The sequence below is a fragment of the Benincasa hispida genome, chromosome 1 (assembly GCF_009727055.1).
Source record: "Benincasa hispida cultivar B227 chromosome 1, ASM972705v1, whole genome shotgun sequence".
Classification (NCBI taxonomy): Eukaryota; Viridiplantae; Streptophyta; class Magnoliopsida; order Cucurbitales; family Cucurbitaceae; genus Benincasa; species Benincasa hispida.
Window position 1 is genome coordinate 30,705,351 of NC_052349.1, and position 15,066 is coordinate 30,720,416.

The following is a 15,066-nucleotide window of genomic DNA, read 5'->3' on the forward strand; positions in this document are numbered from 1 at the left end:
TATATGATATAATTGGACTGGTTAATTATATATGATATAACTGGCTAAATGTATGAGATACATTATTTTGGAGGAAATTAGATATAAATATGATTTATATCAAATATAGGAGAAAATACTATAGTAGATATGTGATATCAAACTATAGGATAAAAATATCATATGATTATATTTATTATTAATTAATTGATTAATTATATGATAATTAAGTCACGTTCGGATGTGGGTTAGTGGGAATGTGTCGGTTATTGTAACCGATGAAATAAAAATGAAATTGTTTTATTTTGAATCATTCGTTCAATCGCCCGTCCAAAAAAGAAATAAAGAGAGCGTGCTGGTGAATCATAAATGATCACTTAAGTATCTCGAGAGCCTATACGATAGTCACTCTCCGCCTAAACGATCGTCTATCTCGCACCTACACGTTCGCACGCTAGTTCCTACAAGATTGGATAGCTTCCCTAAACGATTGTATAGTATGCCGAGTTTGCTAAACGATCGTATACCATTTCCTAAACGATCATTCAGTAAAACCTACACGATTGTGTAGTATCTCCTAAACGATAAGCATTTTGCTATGCGATAGCGTCTTTTTCCCTCCCACTTGCTTATCACCTACACAATCTGTGCTTCCTCCTTCCTCTACCAAATTCACCAAAGACCACGCTTTGGATTCTCACTCCGAGAATACTTGGGGCTCTTTTTTGGTGGTGTCGTTCCCTGTTGCGTCGTGATCTTGCAGTTGTGCGTGCTGCTGCAGTCGACACTTTTGCTGGGGTTGGTAGATCACATGGAGGTTTCCGCTGCGTTGAGTTTCGAAGTTTGAAGACTGTCTTCAACTGGTATGGCATTCTCTCCCTTGTTATATCTTATTCATAGCATGCTGATAATTCTCGGTTCGATTTTCTATTACTGATGGGTGACGATGTTTGATTTGGTATGACTCTTGGCTAAAATAAAGGGGCTCTATCATCTAACAGTTTAGTACTACAACTGGAAGCGTATAGCTTCCTGTATGTTAAGGTAGATGATTTCTTATTCCCTGATGGGACTTGAGATTGACCTTCAAATACTAGAGAGCTGGTTGATCTTGCCTCGTTGGTCAAAAGGATAGTGTAACCTAACTCCCTCATATTCTTATGTGTTTTTGGACACTAGTGCATGCAAGTCCTTGCATCCTAGACATTTCATGGTGCCTTAGGATAGGCTCCTTTAATTTGGAGGTAACAAAATAAAATTACCAGCATTACATGAATGGTACTTTTATATTTTTTATATCAATTATATATTTTATCAACAATAATTCTATTGGTGATTTAGAATATGTTTGGTTTAGAATTTGGATTATATTTCATGTTTTTAGTTTCATTAAGTTCAACACATATATGTTCAACAGACAACTCAAATTTTGTTTCTGAAAACTGTTTTTCATATTCTTTGATCAAAACAGTGCAAATTCTGAAAATAATATTTTTATTATTTTATTGTATCAGATTTTCAATTTTAAAATTTTAAATGCAAAATTATATTAAATAAAGATAAAAACATTTAGAAATACAATATGTAAATTCAATTCATTTTTTTTTAAATATAGTATGTATTACTTAATGTATTATAAATTATATAATATTACAAAATAATAATATATAAGTTTTTAATATAAATCATATTCATAAATTAATTAATAATAATTTATTTTCAACTAAATATTAGTGGATAATTACAACTAATTTTATGATTTATAAATATATAGTATTAGACTCATTTTAAATGATTGTTTAAATTAGAATTCAATTGCTGAAATTGTACCAAACAAATATCAAAAACAAAATATACAACTTTGTTTTCATTGAATCCATTGTTTTCAAGTTTTTGTTTTCATATTCTCTATCAAGTAGGTCCTAACATTTATCTACGTTCTTTTTTCCCTTGAAACAATTATAAATATCAATAATATAGGTTATGATAAAACATAATGGACAATACTTAAGTGCATAACAACCAACTTTTTACATTTCATTCTAATCACAAAAATACAATAAAATAAGAAAATAAGAAATGTGAAAATTTGTGTCATGACAAATTAAAATTGAACCATTAGATGAAAAACATATAAATATTGATATGCCTTAAAATATACTTAGAAAAATTTGTCATACTTATCAGTAATTTTTCCATGTTAAACCTTTACAATTTTGGCAACTACTTCCACCGCATATTATACTTTCTCCTTGATTTTCCTTTTTCTAGAAGTTCTTTTTAGGAGAATTAAAAATGAAAGGAAAGTGTTTACCCAAAATAATAAAATTTTAATCTATTAGTATCTATGTGATTGTCTATCAATATTTTTTTTTTACTATTTTCTATAAATAGTTTGACATTTTTTCTATACATGAAAAGTTCCACTTTTTACCTCTTTTATTAGATCAAATTAATTTAAATTTATTTTTATTCCAATAGTAAATTAGTAATACACTTTTTTTTTATTCCGATTCAAATGATGTTCTCACACAGTATTAAGAAGTGCCCAATTATTTTTGTGGATGACACTTTGTTTCATTTTCATTATATTTTTAAAAAATCCAAACTTGAATACATAATTCTGGAGAGGGAAAAAGGAAAAAAGATAACTGATTTCCTATTTTTCATTTGTAGTTTCATGAACATCAATGAAATTTCTATTTTTCATTGTCTGCTCGGCAAACAAAATTATTACCAAACTTCAAATCTCCAAAACACTGTAATTGAGTTAGCAAAGAGTCAAGATAGGAATGTAGTAGTTACTCGACTTTCGATTCTTGAAGTATCCACATCACTTATAACAAAAGATTCCCTTTTTATGTAGATTAGGTAGAAAAAGTCCTTATCAATAATTATGATTTTACATATAGACAATTCCTCAATATCTTGTTCATTCACTTCAAAGTATTTTGTAAAAAAAAAAACTACGGGAGTGCTCTAATTCTTCCTCATTTTGTTATCGTATTTCAATACAAACATCAATTTGCTTCATGATGTGAAGGATAACCAAAAATATGAAATCAAAGTTTATTAAAGACTACAAAGTGATATACTGATAACAAAAGCAATATCCCCATGCATGAGAAACTAGCAAGAAACCAACCATATAATTGTCAGGATCTAAGTAACAAAGCCATATCAGTCCTGCTGCTTCTTCTTCTCTTCTTCCTTCATCTTCTTCTCCCACCGGCGCTTCTTATATGCAAGCAACATATCTGGCATTTTCTCCATCAACCTGGCAGTGTTTTCACGTTTTTCTGCCGCTATACGATCACATTTGTGCCCTTTCCTCTTGGTTCTCATCTCTTTCCTCTCTGGATCATATGGCCAATCCTGCCCGGCAAGAAGTACTTCCTTGCGAAGTCTGGCACGGTGACGTGCACTTATGCCCAGTGGCTTCCATGCCCCTAGTTCCCAGTAACCCCAAACTCCTTTAGATAACTCATTCTTGTATTTCGCCAACTTCTCCTGCCATGGATACTGATACTCGCTGATGGCCTTCACCACAGATTTGGCAGCCTTGCCTGCCATTCTTTCTTCAAATGTTTCTGCTTGTAAGAGACCAAACGAGAAATCATATAACCTATTTATCCAGCGTAGAAAAATAAAGCATCAAAAGTAACTAAAATGTAGAAATTTTGGTTGAAAAAGGAAAAAAATATCGAGGCATCAAGTTCCCCAATAATTAACCATTTCCATATGTACTACGACTCCATAACAGAGCTACATAAGAGATACTGCAAACCCTTAAAGAGGATTAGAGCTAAACTTATCATTTCAAACTTGTTAGATGATATAATATTAAATTTGTGTTCACCCTTCAACTTAAACTTTTTGGTCAGTCAGTGAGTTAACATAGAGTATCAAATGCAAGTGGTCCAAGAAGTCTTCTATTCAAACCCCTGTAATGTTATTTCCTCCCCAATTAATATTGTTTTCCATTCATTAGGTCTTCTATATATTTCAAGCCCATAGATGAGGGAGAGTATTAGATGATATAATATTAAATTTGTCTTCACCCATCAGCTTAAGTTTTTGGGTCACGCTTAAGCTTTCGGGTCAATTAGTGATTTAACAACACTGATACATAAACTGTTACTTAGACTACATTCATTTGGTTAGACAAATCATAAATATAACATGAAGTTGAGAACTAACAGAGTTCAGATTGTTAACTTGACAAAAAATGAAAGCAGGAGAGCAATTTAGTTGATCGGTTCAATTTTGTGGGGGGAAGCTCACTCGGGTCAATGGACAGAACCTCCATTGAGTTATTTTGCTGGTTAGTCTTATTATCTGCTTGGCATGATTTGTAACGTGCTAAAAGACTGTTTAAATTGACTATTGACTAGCTTTTGACACCCACATTAAGCCAGTGAACAAAATTCAGATTAAACCCTAAAAGATATGTATGAACTATGTCGTGTTACTTTTTTCTTGAATACTTTGATAAGAAGCAAACATAATCAAGAGAGCAAACTCTACAGACATAATATACATAAGCTTCAATGATGTCCAACAAATAACAATGGCAGAAACACTTGTCATCGCAAGTCCACAGTCCAACAATATCCAATTACAAGACTTATCCTTGCAATGTCATTTCACGAGTAAATAGTAACATTACCCAGAAATTGGGAAATATGCCAGCATAAGATTGCTAATTTAAAATGAGTGGTGATATATTCCGATTACAAGTTCAGATGCAGTATATTTGTAGTGTCTACAGATTCAGATCCAATGTTGATAGTTCCCAGAGATAGCCTATTCAGGCCCATTGCAATTCAATCGCAAAGGCATGGAAATGAGTTACTGAAATCAACTAACCTAGGAGAACAGCGGCGGCGAGGTGGGCTGACGGCGAGGAAGACGGAGGAGAGGAGAGATGGTTGCTGTCGTTTGCGGTGTGGACTGAGAAGGAATGCGCGGATGCAACGTTCGTGATGTTTGGATGAGTTTAGGTTTAGTTCGCAAAAAGGCAGAAAGTAAAGAAGAGAATGTTGTAGCCATTTAGGCTTTTTTTTTTTTTTTTCCTCCGAAATTATTATTTTCCCCCTTTGAAGAATTAGAGATGTTTGGTCCATAAGTATGGGATCAGGGGCTCCCATGTTTAGGCATTTGAATGTTACGAGTTTGAGAAAAAACTCTTTATCAATGATTGTCGACCGCTCATGACCATAAATAATCAATCATTGTGATCATCAGCGACCAGCTGTTGTCACCATCTATGATTGACTGATCATCATTATCTGTCAACAATTACTATCGATTACCTGTAACCTTTTGACTATCATCACGTTCACAAAATTTACAAATAATAACAAAAGCGTGGTATCGATTTATGCTAGTCGTGGATTGTCGAATCTTCTTTGTCACTTGCCGCCCACAACCGATCACTAACTATTGGTTTTTTTTTCCTTCTTCTTCCTCCCTCCTCCCATCCTCCCATCTTACTCATTTAAATTAAAAAAGAAATAACTTTTCAATCTATGAGCTCCAGCTCCAACCATTGAAGCATCACATTGATCATGCTGGTTGTGGGTCATCAAATTCTCTGCTCCTTGCTCGACCATCACTAGTCACTTCACCGATAATCACCAACAACCGATTCTTTTCTTTCCTTCTTTCTTCCTCCCCCTTCCTTTCAATTTCTCCTTCATTCCCCTTCATTTTAACGCACAAAAAGTAAAAACTATCGAATAGACTAAAAATGCTATTAAATGCAAACCTCAAGGTTAAAATTCATTCCATGACAAAAAAGGGAAGGGAGATAAATTAAAAATTTCAAGCAAAACTAAATTTGTTATAATTGTGTTAATAAACTAAATTTCAAACTTTCTACTTTCAAAACCTAAATTTGTTATAAAAAAAATAAAAATTACAAAATGGAAGCAAAAATTAAATTAGTTAGGAATTAAACTAAACTTCAATATTTTACTTTGTTACTTTGTTAACAAAAACTAAATTTGTTAGGAAAAAAATAACTAATACATTCTTACAATATTCTCATGGGTACACCGTACACTAAAGATTTTACTGTTCGTAAAACAAGAAAAGTAGGGAAAAAATAAAAAATTGCAGATTACCCAATCCCAAATATAAGTAACATGCGATCCAAAACACAATTTAATATAGGCATTTGTGATTCTCATGCTTCAAAACCCCTCAAATAAGCTTCAAAACCCCTCAAATAAGCCCCTAAACTGTTTGGAAATAAGCCCCTAAACTTTTTGTTTCCAAACTTGCGCGCCAACGAGCTCTAATTTCCTCCTCTATCTCGTCCCTCCTTCACACCCCACAGTGACAACATTTTGATCCTCATTCACATATGCCAAAAACTATAGAGTTTATTGTTATAACTTCTACAAATTTGAAAATTGAATTGAAGAATTCTATAAATATATAGCTTAGAGCTTAATGTTTAATTGTAACATCATGTATATTTCACGTATGAATGGTTAGACATATCAAGTTGAAACTGAAAACAACAGGCATATACTCTCGACCTTGGTCGAGATTCGAACTTTGAAGCGAGGGTCAAAGTCGGACATACAAAATGCATCCTCCATTTCTATCTCCAACAAAATTAATTTTGGTTTAATGTACATACATAGCCCATAAAACAGAAGAATAGAGCATAGCAAGAGGTGAAAGAAATGGCAACCATCATAGAGCTGTCAAAGGAAGCTTGATACACAACACAAAATTGGTATTGCAAAATATTCCCATTTCCTTCCTTCCCTGAAAAAGCTATCACCTTCCAATACTGATGCATATCATACTATAAACCAATGCATCAAGCAGAATGTGAACGACAACAACGAGCATTGTCCCTTCGATGGTTGGCCGATCCTCCTCCGTCTAGCATCACTTACCGGTTGATCTCCCCATTGCAACTGGAGTTTGTTGCTGCCATTATGTAAGAAATATGACTTGATTTAATGAACAATCTACAAATTAGACGACTAAAGAATACATGACAGTAGCAGCCACATTGGACTTGTAGATGCATTAGCAGCAAGAAACTGACTTTGTAAGACACTCATACAAGTTCAGAAGAGACAATAGCGTATTGTATGTCTTATATCAGAACTTATTCTAGGACATCAGATCATTCAAGGCAAAGAGAGTTAGTGACTGTTTGAACAGAACGGAGTTTATTCCGAATTTCAGACTAATTCATTCAACAGTTTAATGACGCCGTGTCACAGGAATAAGATTCCGGTACAAGTAAACAGAAAAAAAAAAAAAAAAAAAAAAAAAAAAAAAAAAGAGAAGTAAATAATGCCAAAGAAAATCAAAAGACAGAAGCTAGGTTGTTGCAACTTGAAGTTAAAGCCATTTTTCATAGTTCATCGTGTTTGTTAGGTTGGTTTGGAACTTACACGAGCAGCAGCTTCAGCTAGGAACTGCACAAACTCCGCCTTCTTCTTTTCGAAGTTGAGCTTCAAGCTATCTAGCAACGCTTGTTCTCTCCTCATATCTTCAAGTATTTTTTCCTTTTTCCATTTCATTTCTTTCATCTGTCTTTCAGATTCTGTGTAACGGTCAGGTAGGCTTGAATTTGTTGAGGTCTTGGAAAAGCTCACCTTCGCGTCGTCCCTAACACAGTTAGCAGGCATAAAAGTAAATAATCATAAACAGAGAAACCCCAAGTGTTCGGACAATGACCAAGGTTAGAGATTCAAATCCATAACCAAGCAATCATTGAAGTCATCAAGAAGCACTTCGTACCTATTGCCAAGACAGAACAGTCCACTTCTCTTGATAATCCCACCATCCAAAGAAAGTGCTCCATCGGTTATGCAAGGAACAGCTTGTAACATTTCTGCCCTAGTTTTATAGATTTGCAAGCAAGAAAAAAGAGAATAAAATAGAGTCTCTCTAAGACCATATCCACTTGCTGTGAGAAAAAACAAGTATGCTCTGTTTATGTTTATCATATTAACAGCATAACCAAGAAAACCAGCCGGACAGTCCCCATTAGGCAATTTTGGCTTTGGAATATCAAGCCTTTTTTGCGGATCATCGGCCACAAATTCACCCGGATATGGTCTGCAGGCAAAAAAAAAAAAAAAAAACAAGTGTGTTGAGTTCTCGATAAGAGAAGAGGAGTTCCACAATATTTATGTGCCAGAGTCGAGAATGTCCAAACAACTACACCATGTCAAAAACAAATACCTTAATGTTTCGAGAGAGATGACATTGAATCGTCCCTCTAAAGTCTTCCCAAGTGAAGTGCCAAATCCGTGAAGGCCAGATGTTTTATTTATGCATCCTTCCGTGTCATACTTTTCAAGAGATTTGACTCCATTGTACGTCTTGCAGACAATAGCCAACATGGTCTCTGTTCCTAGGTACTCCGATAAAAGACTGTACTCCAAACCAGAAACAGAAAAAGGAGAGGATAAAAAAACCATGTAGATGAAAGTATACTGTGGCCACGTTCTTTGTTAACTATCTTCAAATTTGAATTATTCTCCTAAAGATCAATAAAATGAACAAAACCAAATATCCATATCTCATTAAACTATCCATATCCGCTAATCTATTTCAAATAACAAACTAAAATCTTGTGTCATGGAACACCTAACTTTAAGCTCAAATTCGACTTGGGAACTTACTAAAAGAAAGTGGCAAAATGTCAATAACAAAATGAAGGTTATACAATTACAGACCATGTGGTTCGTGCTAAGTTTTCAATTTGGCCCTTGTAGTTTGGTTAAATCTCATGTAACATCGTTGTTAATAACTTTCTTGGATGTACCATACACTGAAAATTAGAGCTCATCGTCTCAGTACCACGTCCAAAGCACATGTCAAATATTCTAACTTCAAGTAATGATGGACATTTCGAGGGATTTAACCAAGACAATGGGACAAGTAATCGATACTTCTAATACCTTTCAAACGAAAACCATAGACTAAAATAATAACATAACCTAAAATGAATTAGCTAGTGTGCTCCAATCTCATGTTTGGTTCTACCATCATACACCCTAGATGATCCCATCCCCAAGGCTAATGCCATTATCATTGACATTCACTTTCCAAGAAAAACAAAACTATGCATGTTAGAATGCTTGAATTTGTTATATGGCACTCCAAACAACCAAACACGGGGTCTTCCTGCCCGTGGACGTAGCTAACATACTAGTGAACCACGTTCAATTTCTCTACTCTTTACGTTTTCTTTCTATTTTCTTTTTTTTATCGATTTTATACCCATGCATATCGGTGCAAATTAACATGAGACTATATGATTACTTGAAAGATGAGAAGCAAATGTAATTGGAAGCGAAAGGTACCTGCTAAGGGTATTGTCATCTACATTTCCTAGTTCAGCAACAACACCTAGCACATCATCACTCAGTGTAGGATCAGAGGCCAGCATCTTTGGATTAGTTTTCAGTTGGCACAAGATGCTAGCAGCAGTGTTTTCCTGTTGTAATATCTGTTCCTGATCTGATGGCTCATCTTCACTTTGAGTATCAGAAACATCCTTATTCTCAATCTTAGGTGTATTGGAAGCATGGTACTTTCCTAGGATAACTGTAATAAAAACTTATCTAAGTGATGGAAATGACATAAAAATGTCTTGAAAATCTATTTGTTCAGGAAGGAAAAAAGAGAATACCTTGCAAATCAATGATGGAATCAACTAATTTGTCTTTCAAAGTCCTTAGAAATCTTATGTTGTCCTCATGCAGCTGGATTTTCATCCCCATTGTTTGCAAATCATCTTGAAGTTTCTGCATGAACCAGATGAACACAACAACTTTGTAAATTTTCTCATTCAACTTAAAAATTCAACAAACATGTTAAAGTAACTTGCGGGAACCTTGGAATGAAGGTTAACTGGATCTTCAAGGGAAAGCCCTCCATCTTGCATTTCATCTTTAGGTACTTTAGAATTGTCAAGCTGATCCAGTTTCATCAGAACAGAATAAAAGAGTGGAAATAAGAAAAGGGTATAAGACAAAAGCAAACTTCAGTTCTGTTTCTTCTTCTTCTTCTTCTTCTTCTTCACATTTTCAGCAAAAATCCTTTTTCTTTGAAGTTGCAGCTGCAAAACCCAAAAAAGAATCTCTTCCCTTATTTCTTTTCTTTCACTCTGAGTTCTAAAACAAAGATGATATTGCAAATCTAGAAACTTTTCCAAATGAACATAACAATTTCAGAGCAAAATACTTTGATTTGAATGAGAGATAAAGAGGAACCTGATGTGGGTTTGTTGCGAAAGCTCTGAATCCGGTTTCTATTCTCAAATCCAACACAAAATATAGAATTGAAGACTCACATTTTTCAAAATTTTTATAGTGAAAACACCTATTTGTCCACTAATCTCATCATTTCCTTTTTGAGGATTTTGAAATGTCGTCAGTGTCCTTCCACCTCCTTGGGTTTAGCGAAATAAATTTAGTGACAAAATATTATGTTTTAATTCAATTTAAAATTTTAAAGGTGTTGTATTTATTTATTTGTACATAAAAATATAAATAAATACCTGATAAGAGCTTTGAAGCGAACAGAATACAGAAGACGTATTCTTTGTCGTCCCATAAAGGCCGCATTTTTTTTCTATCGAGGATAGATTGAACTACCCAAAAATTTGTAATCACCTTTTGCAGGTGTTGATTCGGCGAAGTTTCCATGTTTAAAGTACAATTGAAATAAATTTGAGAATGAGAAAACCTATTTTGGAAAGTAATCTAAAATTTATATAAAAGGAAAAAGCTATGAGAAGGTGAATTTATATTAAATAATAAATAAATAAATAAAGTTAGATTCATGTGTCTGTAATTACTTTTGGTTGGATTGCATGTGAAAGTTAATGTGCTATTTATTTATTTCTTTTACTTGGAAAAAGAAATACAAGGTAACATATTTAGAGTTGATACTAATTTAGTCATTGAATTTAAAAATATTATAATTTTAAACTTGACACTTGAATTTTGTTTTATTTTAATTCCTAGATAGATAACTTCGATTTTTCATTAATTATTTATTTGAAATTATTGAAGTTATTGCCTATTAATTAATTTAAAAAATTATGAAGTGAAATTTTAAATTTAATTTTAAGAACTCATTATAATTCTTTTAATTTATTAACAGATATTAACTCTAAAGACGAAAAATGAGTATTTAGTGAACTTGAGATTAAAAGTGTACATCTTGAAACATAAGGACAAAGATAAAACAAAACTCAAAAGTTAAGAGTAAAATTTTTAGGGGGCGTTTGGGACAATGACTTACTTATTATAGTCTTAAGTTATTATAGTTGGGTTATGATAGTTTGTATTTGGGGTGTACATTATTTTAATTTAGGTTATAATAGTATGTGTTTGAAGTGTTAACTATTTTAGTTTAAGAATTAAATAGTAAACACTATAGCAAGTAATAAAAAATGATGAATGTAAAATAGTAGAAATTGTAGTAAATAGTAAATATTGTAGCAAATTAGGGTTTATTTTTACTGTAGCAAGAGATAATTATTATATTTTGATGATAACTCTTGTCTCAAACGCCCCCTTAGTTTTTTAAAGTTAGAGACTAAATTAAAACCAAACTCAAAACTTAATAACTACATTTGTAACATTTTGAAATCTATGAACTAAACAGAAACTAGACTCAAAGCCTAGGGATAAAAAAACTAATTTTCCCTTTTATTTTTATATTATTACAACATTGTGAGATAGAGGATCAAACCCCATACCTTGGAGATGATAATACAAATTCAACCATGTGCTAAGTGGATTTTAAAAACTTTTCTTCTTATTCAATAATATATATGGGTAGGAAGATTTAAATCACCGACTTTATATTAACTTAGGTGAGTTATATTTGCTAAAATGAGTATAGCTTAATTGGTACAATACTTATATCATCAATCTCAAAGTCAAATGTTTGATTTTCCTATTCCACATATTTGTCCAAAAAAAAAAAAATAATAATTACTATTTAAGTGCATAGTGCATAAATATATCAAGTTTTATAAGTGCATGATTGATAAGTTTGCAAGTGCCCCTTAAAGCAATTTATTTTTTCCTTAAATTACATTTACTAATTTTGTATATTTGCAAGTACATAGACTAAAATAAGTCAAGTCACAAATTTTGATAATCAACAAAATGACACTTTAATATAGAAATGTTCATTGGGATAGGAGTTGATGATAATTTCTTCATTTTCTATTTCATTCTTCATCTCCGCAAAATTAAATGGAAAATTTTGTGAGAATTGAGTTTCATAGGAAAAATTTCTCCATTTTTTTAATTTTAAAAATCAATTAACTTAAACAACTATTACTGAAAAGTTTTAATTCAACAGTTCAATTTATCACAAATTTTTTTAGTATGATTAATTCCTCTAAACGATTTTAATTTAAATAAAAAGTACTCAAATTTTTCAGTAGAAGGAAATAATTACATAACGAATTATTCATCTACATAATCTAAATTTAAATATTCTAATACTAAAAATAACATGACAACAATTATTATAATAAATAAAAAAACAAAGGAAGCGGGGACAGAAAATGGGCCAGAGACAACAAAAGTTGTCCCATTTAACTTACGAGATTTTTTTTCTCACTCTTCCCCTATTCTCCACCCTGTTACGAGTGGATCACTGTGGAGAAAATGAACGCAAATGAACATCTCTACTCCAATATTATTAAAATTATATGACATATAATAAAAGTATTATATTACTTACTGTTACTAATCATATCATATGTTCTATAATCACACATGGAATAAATCATTGACATCAAAGTATTTCAGTTGTGACAAATGGAACCTTGCGGAAAAAAAAAGTGTCAAATGTAAACTGTTTTCTAACTCAGTATGTCCTTTCTAATCAACATGTTTAGGTTTAAAATAGACTAAAAATTATCTTAACATTGTATTTTCGACGAGTAAATTTTGTTTAACATTTGATGGAAGGAAAAAGTATTACTCGAAAAGGTCCTTTGAAAAAGAGAGGAAAAAAAGGGGCCACCTAGCAGATTTTAGGAGGCAGTCCCAACAGAAAATGTGGCCCATCCTTGTTTGATTTAATAGCCCAAATGAAGTGGCCCTTTTCTAAGTACAATTCTTGGTTTGCTCCATTTGGAGTGGATAACTAAAAGGTTTTTGCATAAATGGGATAAAATTTGACATAATATTACATAGGAAACTTAGAAATTGAATTATGAAGTTTGGAGTTAATTTATCTGTGAAGTTACGAAATTTGTATTTGAGGTGTAAAGTTGTTTCATTAGGAGTTAGAAGGTTTGTGTTTGGGGTGCAGAGTGTTAATCGTGAGTTAGGAAGTTTATATTTAGGGTTTAAGATTGAGTTATTAAATTAGGGGTATATGGTGTAGTTTTTTTATAATCTAAAACGGTATGATTTTATGGAGGTTGTTTCGTTTACTTAATTTTTTGTTTAACTCTTCAATTACACACATTTTTTTTTTCTTTTTCTTCTTCTTCTTCTTCTTTTTTTTTTTTTTTTTTTTTTTTTTTTTAACATGTAGCTATTGTACTTGAGTACTCAAAATACTATTGTTTCATACAAACAACATAATTAAATTACCATTATACTTTCACATTAGTAAAATGTATGAGTCACTACAGAAAACTAGGAGTTATCATAGCTTTGGTAGATAACCTTTCAGAAAACAGGCTATGAAATCTCACACACAAAAAAAGGTGCTCAATTGTTAAAAATGAAATTTGGGAGGTTCAAAATTTCGGAAGCAATGCGTGCAAAACTCATTCAATACGTACAAGAGTTTTTTTTTTTCCCTTCTCATCTTCCCTTTCCTTTCCTTATCTCTTCACACAAAAACCAAACTCTTTTTCCTCTAAAAACCCAAACTTTCATTGTTGGAAACTTGGCCAGACTCTGATGCTCCCAAATTTCCTGGCAAAATCGCAGAAGAAGCAGTGCAAAGCGACGACAACACCCTCGTCATCGCCTTGATTTTCAAGAAACCTCGATCCAAATCTCACTAAAGCAAAGATCGGTGGCTCTTCTTCTACAATACGATTGATTGGGGTTTTTTTTTTAATAGATAAAATAAGATATTTGTATCTTAAATGCTCTGTTCTTTGTTTGATTTTTGTATATTATTCATGGAACTATACCTCTAGATTCATAGGCGTGGTGCCTATTTCAGCTGGACATCTTTAGAACTTTTCAAATTGTGGTAAAACTTAATTTTCGATTAGTTTCAAAGGAAAATTTCTTCCACTTCTCCTAGTTCATTTCTTTTCTTTTGATGATGTTAAACATAACAAGAGTTCGGGGTTCTTGTGATATAATGTTTTGAGGGTTGCAGCAAAATGTCTTCATTTTATTAACTTTTTATCGAGGTTGAAACTCAAGGGCGGGATGGGGCCATAAAGTGAACTACAATGATGGAGAGAATGAGCTCTACATAACATAAAATTTTATGCTAGAATTTGATCATCGATCCGGTCCAAAACTCGATCCTCGATCTTCACTGTGAAGAACTCGACTCGGTCCCGAATTTGATCCTTGATCCGGTTCCAGAACTCGATCCTTGATCAAACCGGTCCAAAACTCGATCCTCGATCAAACTCGATCCAAGTCTTGATCCAGTCCTCAATCCGGTCCAGAACTCCTCCACTGTGAAGAACTCGATGCTCACTCAGATCTGCCGCAAAACAAAACCCATTCGATGTTCCCCCACTCGATGCTCGCCCGATTCGAAAGGGAGAAACTTTTAAAGCGGGTAATAACATAAAATGCTCAAATTTCAGTTAAAAACATCTTTTAGAATATTTTGAATTATCATTTTCTTATTCTTTTGATAACAATTTCATTTTATTCTCTCTTGTTCTACACTTTCTCGCCTTCATTGTTTATTACTTTGTTTTTACCATGAATATTATTTGTAGGTTCGTGACTATAGACAAGAATAAAATCTTTTTGTCAATGAACCGCAAGTAGGAAAGTATTATTTTAGCATGTTTTTCATGCTTATTTTTTGCTTATTTTTTTCTTAATGGGTAAACAAGTTACACACTACTCT

General features: G+C 32.7%; 2 protein-coding genes across 4 annotated transcripts; both read right to left on the reverse strand.

Annotated features, from left to right (window-relative positions):
• Window positions 1-2,894: 2,894 nt before the first annotated feature.
• LOC120071824 lies at window positions 2,895-5,054 on the reverse strand. 2 transcript variants are annotated; one of them, XM_039024223.1, is made up of 2 exons: window positions 4,849-5,054; window positions 2,895-3,572 (listed from the first exon to the last, which is right to left on the reverse strand). In XM_039024223.1, exon 2 carries the CDS (start codon window positions 3,550-3,552, stop codon window positions 3,160-3,162), a length of 393 nt encoding a protein of 130 aa, XP_038880151.1. In that variant the 5' UTR covers window positions 3,553-3,572; window positions 4,849-5,054; the 3' UTR covers window positions 2,895-3,159. The 2 variants fall into 2 exon arrangements, with proteins under 2 accessions (XP_038880151.1, XP_038880142.1); XM_039024214.1 differs by having other exon boundaries at window positions 2,895-3,569; window positions 4,849-5,048.
• A 1,434-nt stretch (window positions 5,055-6,488) lies between these two features.
• LOC120070655 (protein DEFECTIVE IN MERISTEM SILENCING 3-like) lies at window positions 6,489-10,667 on the reverse strand. 2 transcript variants are annotated; one of them, XM_039022499.1, is made up of 8 exons: window positions 10,529-10,667; window positions 9,863-10,087; window positions 9,659-9,773; window positions 9,330-9,573; window positions 8,203-8,394; window positions 7,756-8,076; window positions 7,407-7,623; window positions 6,489-6,930 (listed from the first exon to the last, which is right to left on the reverse strand). In XM_039022499.1, the coding sequence occupies exons 2-8, from the start codon at window positions 9,956-9,958 to the stop codon at window positions 6,889-6,891; spliced, it is 1,227 nt and encodes a 408-aa protein (XP_038878427.1). In that variant the 5' UTR covers window positions 9,959-10,087; window positions 10,529-10,667; the 3' UTR covers window positions 6,489-6,888. The 2 variants fall into 2 exon arrangements, with proteins under 2 accessions (XP_038878427.1, XP_038878420.1); XM_039022492.1 differs by lacking the exon at window positions 10,529-10,667 and adding an exon at window positions 10,242-10,419.
• Between the last annotated feature and the right edge of the window lie 4,399 nt (window positions 10,668-15,066).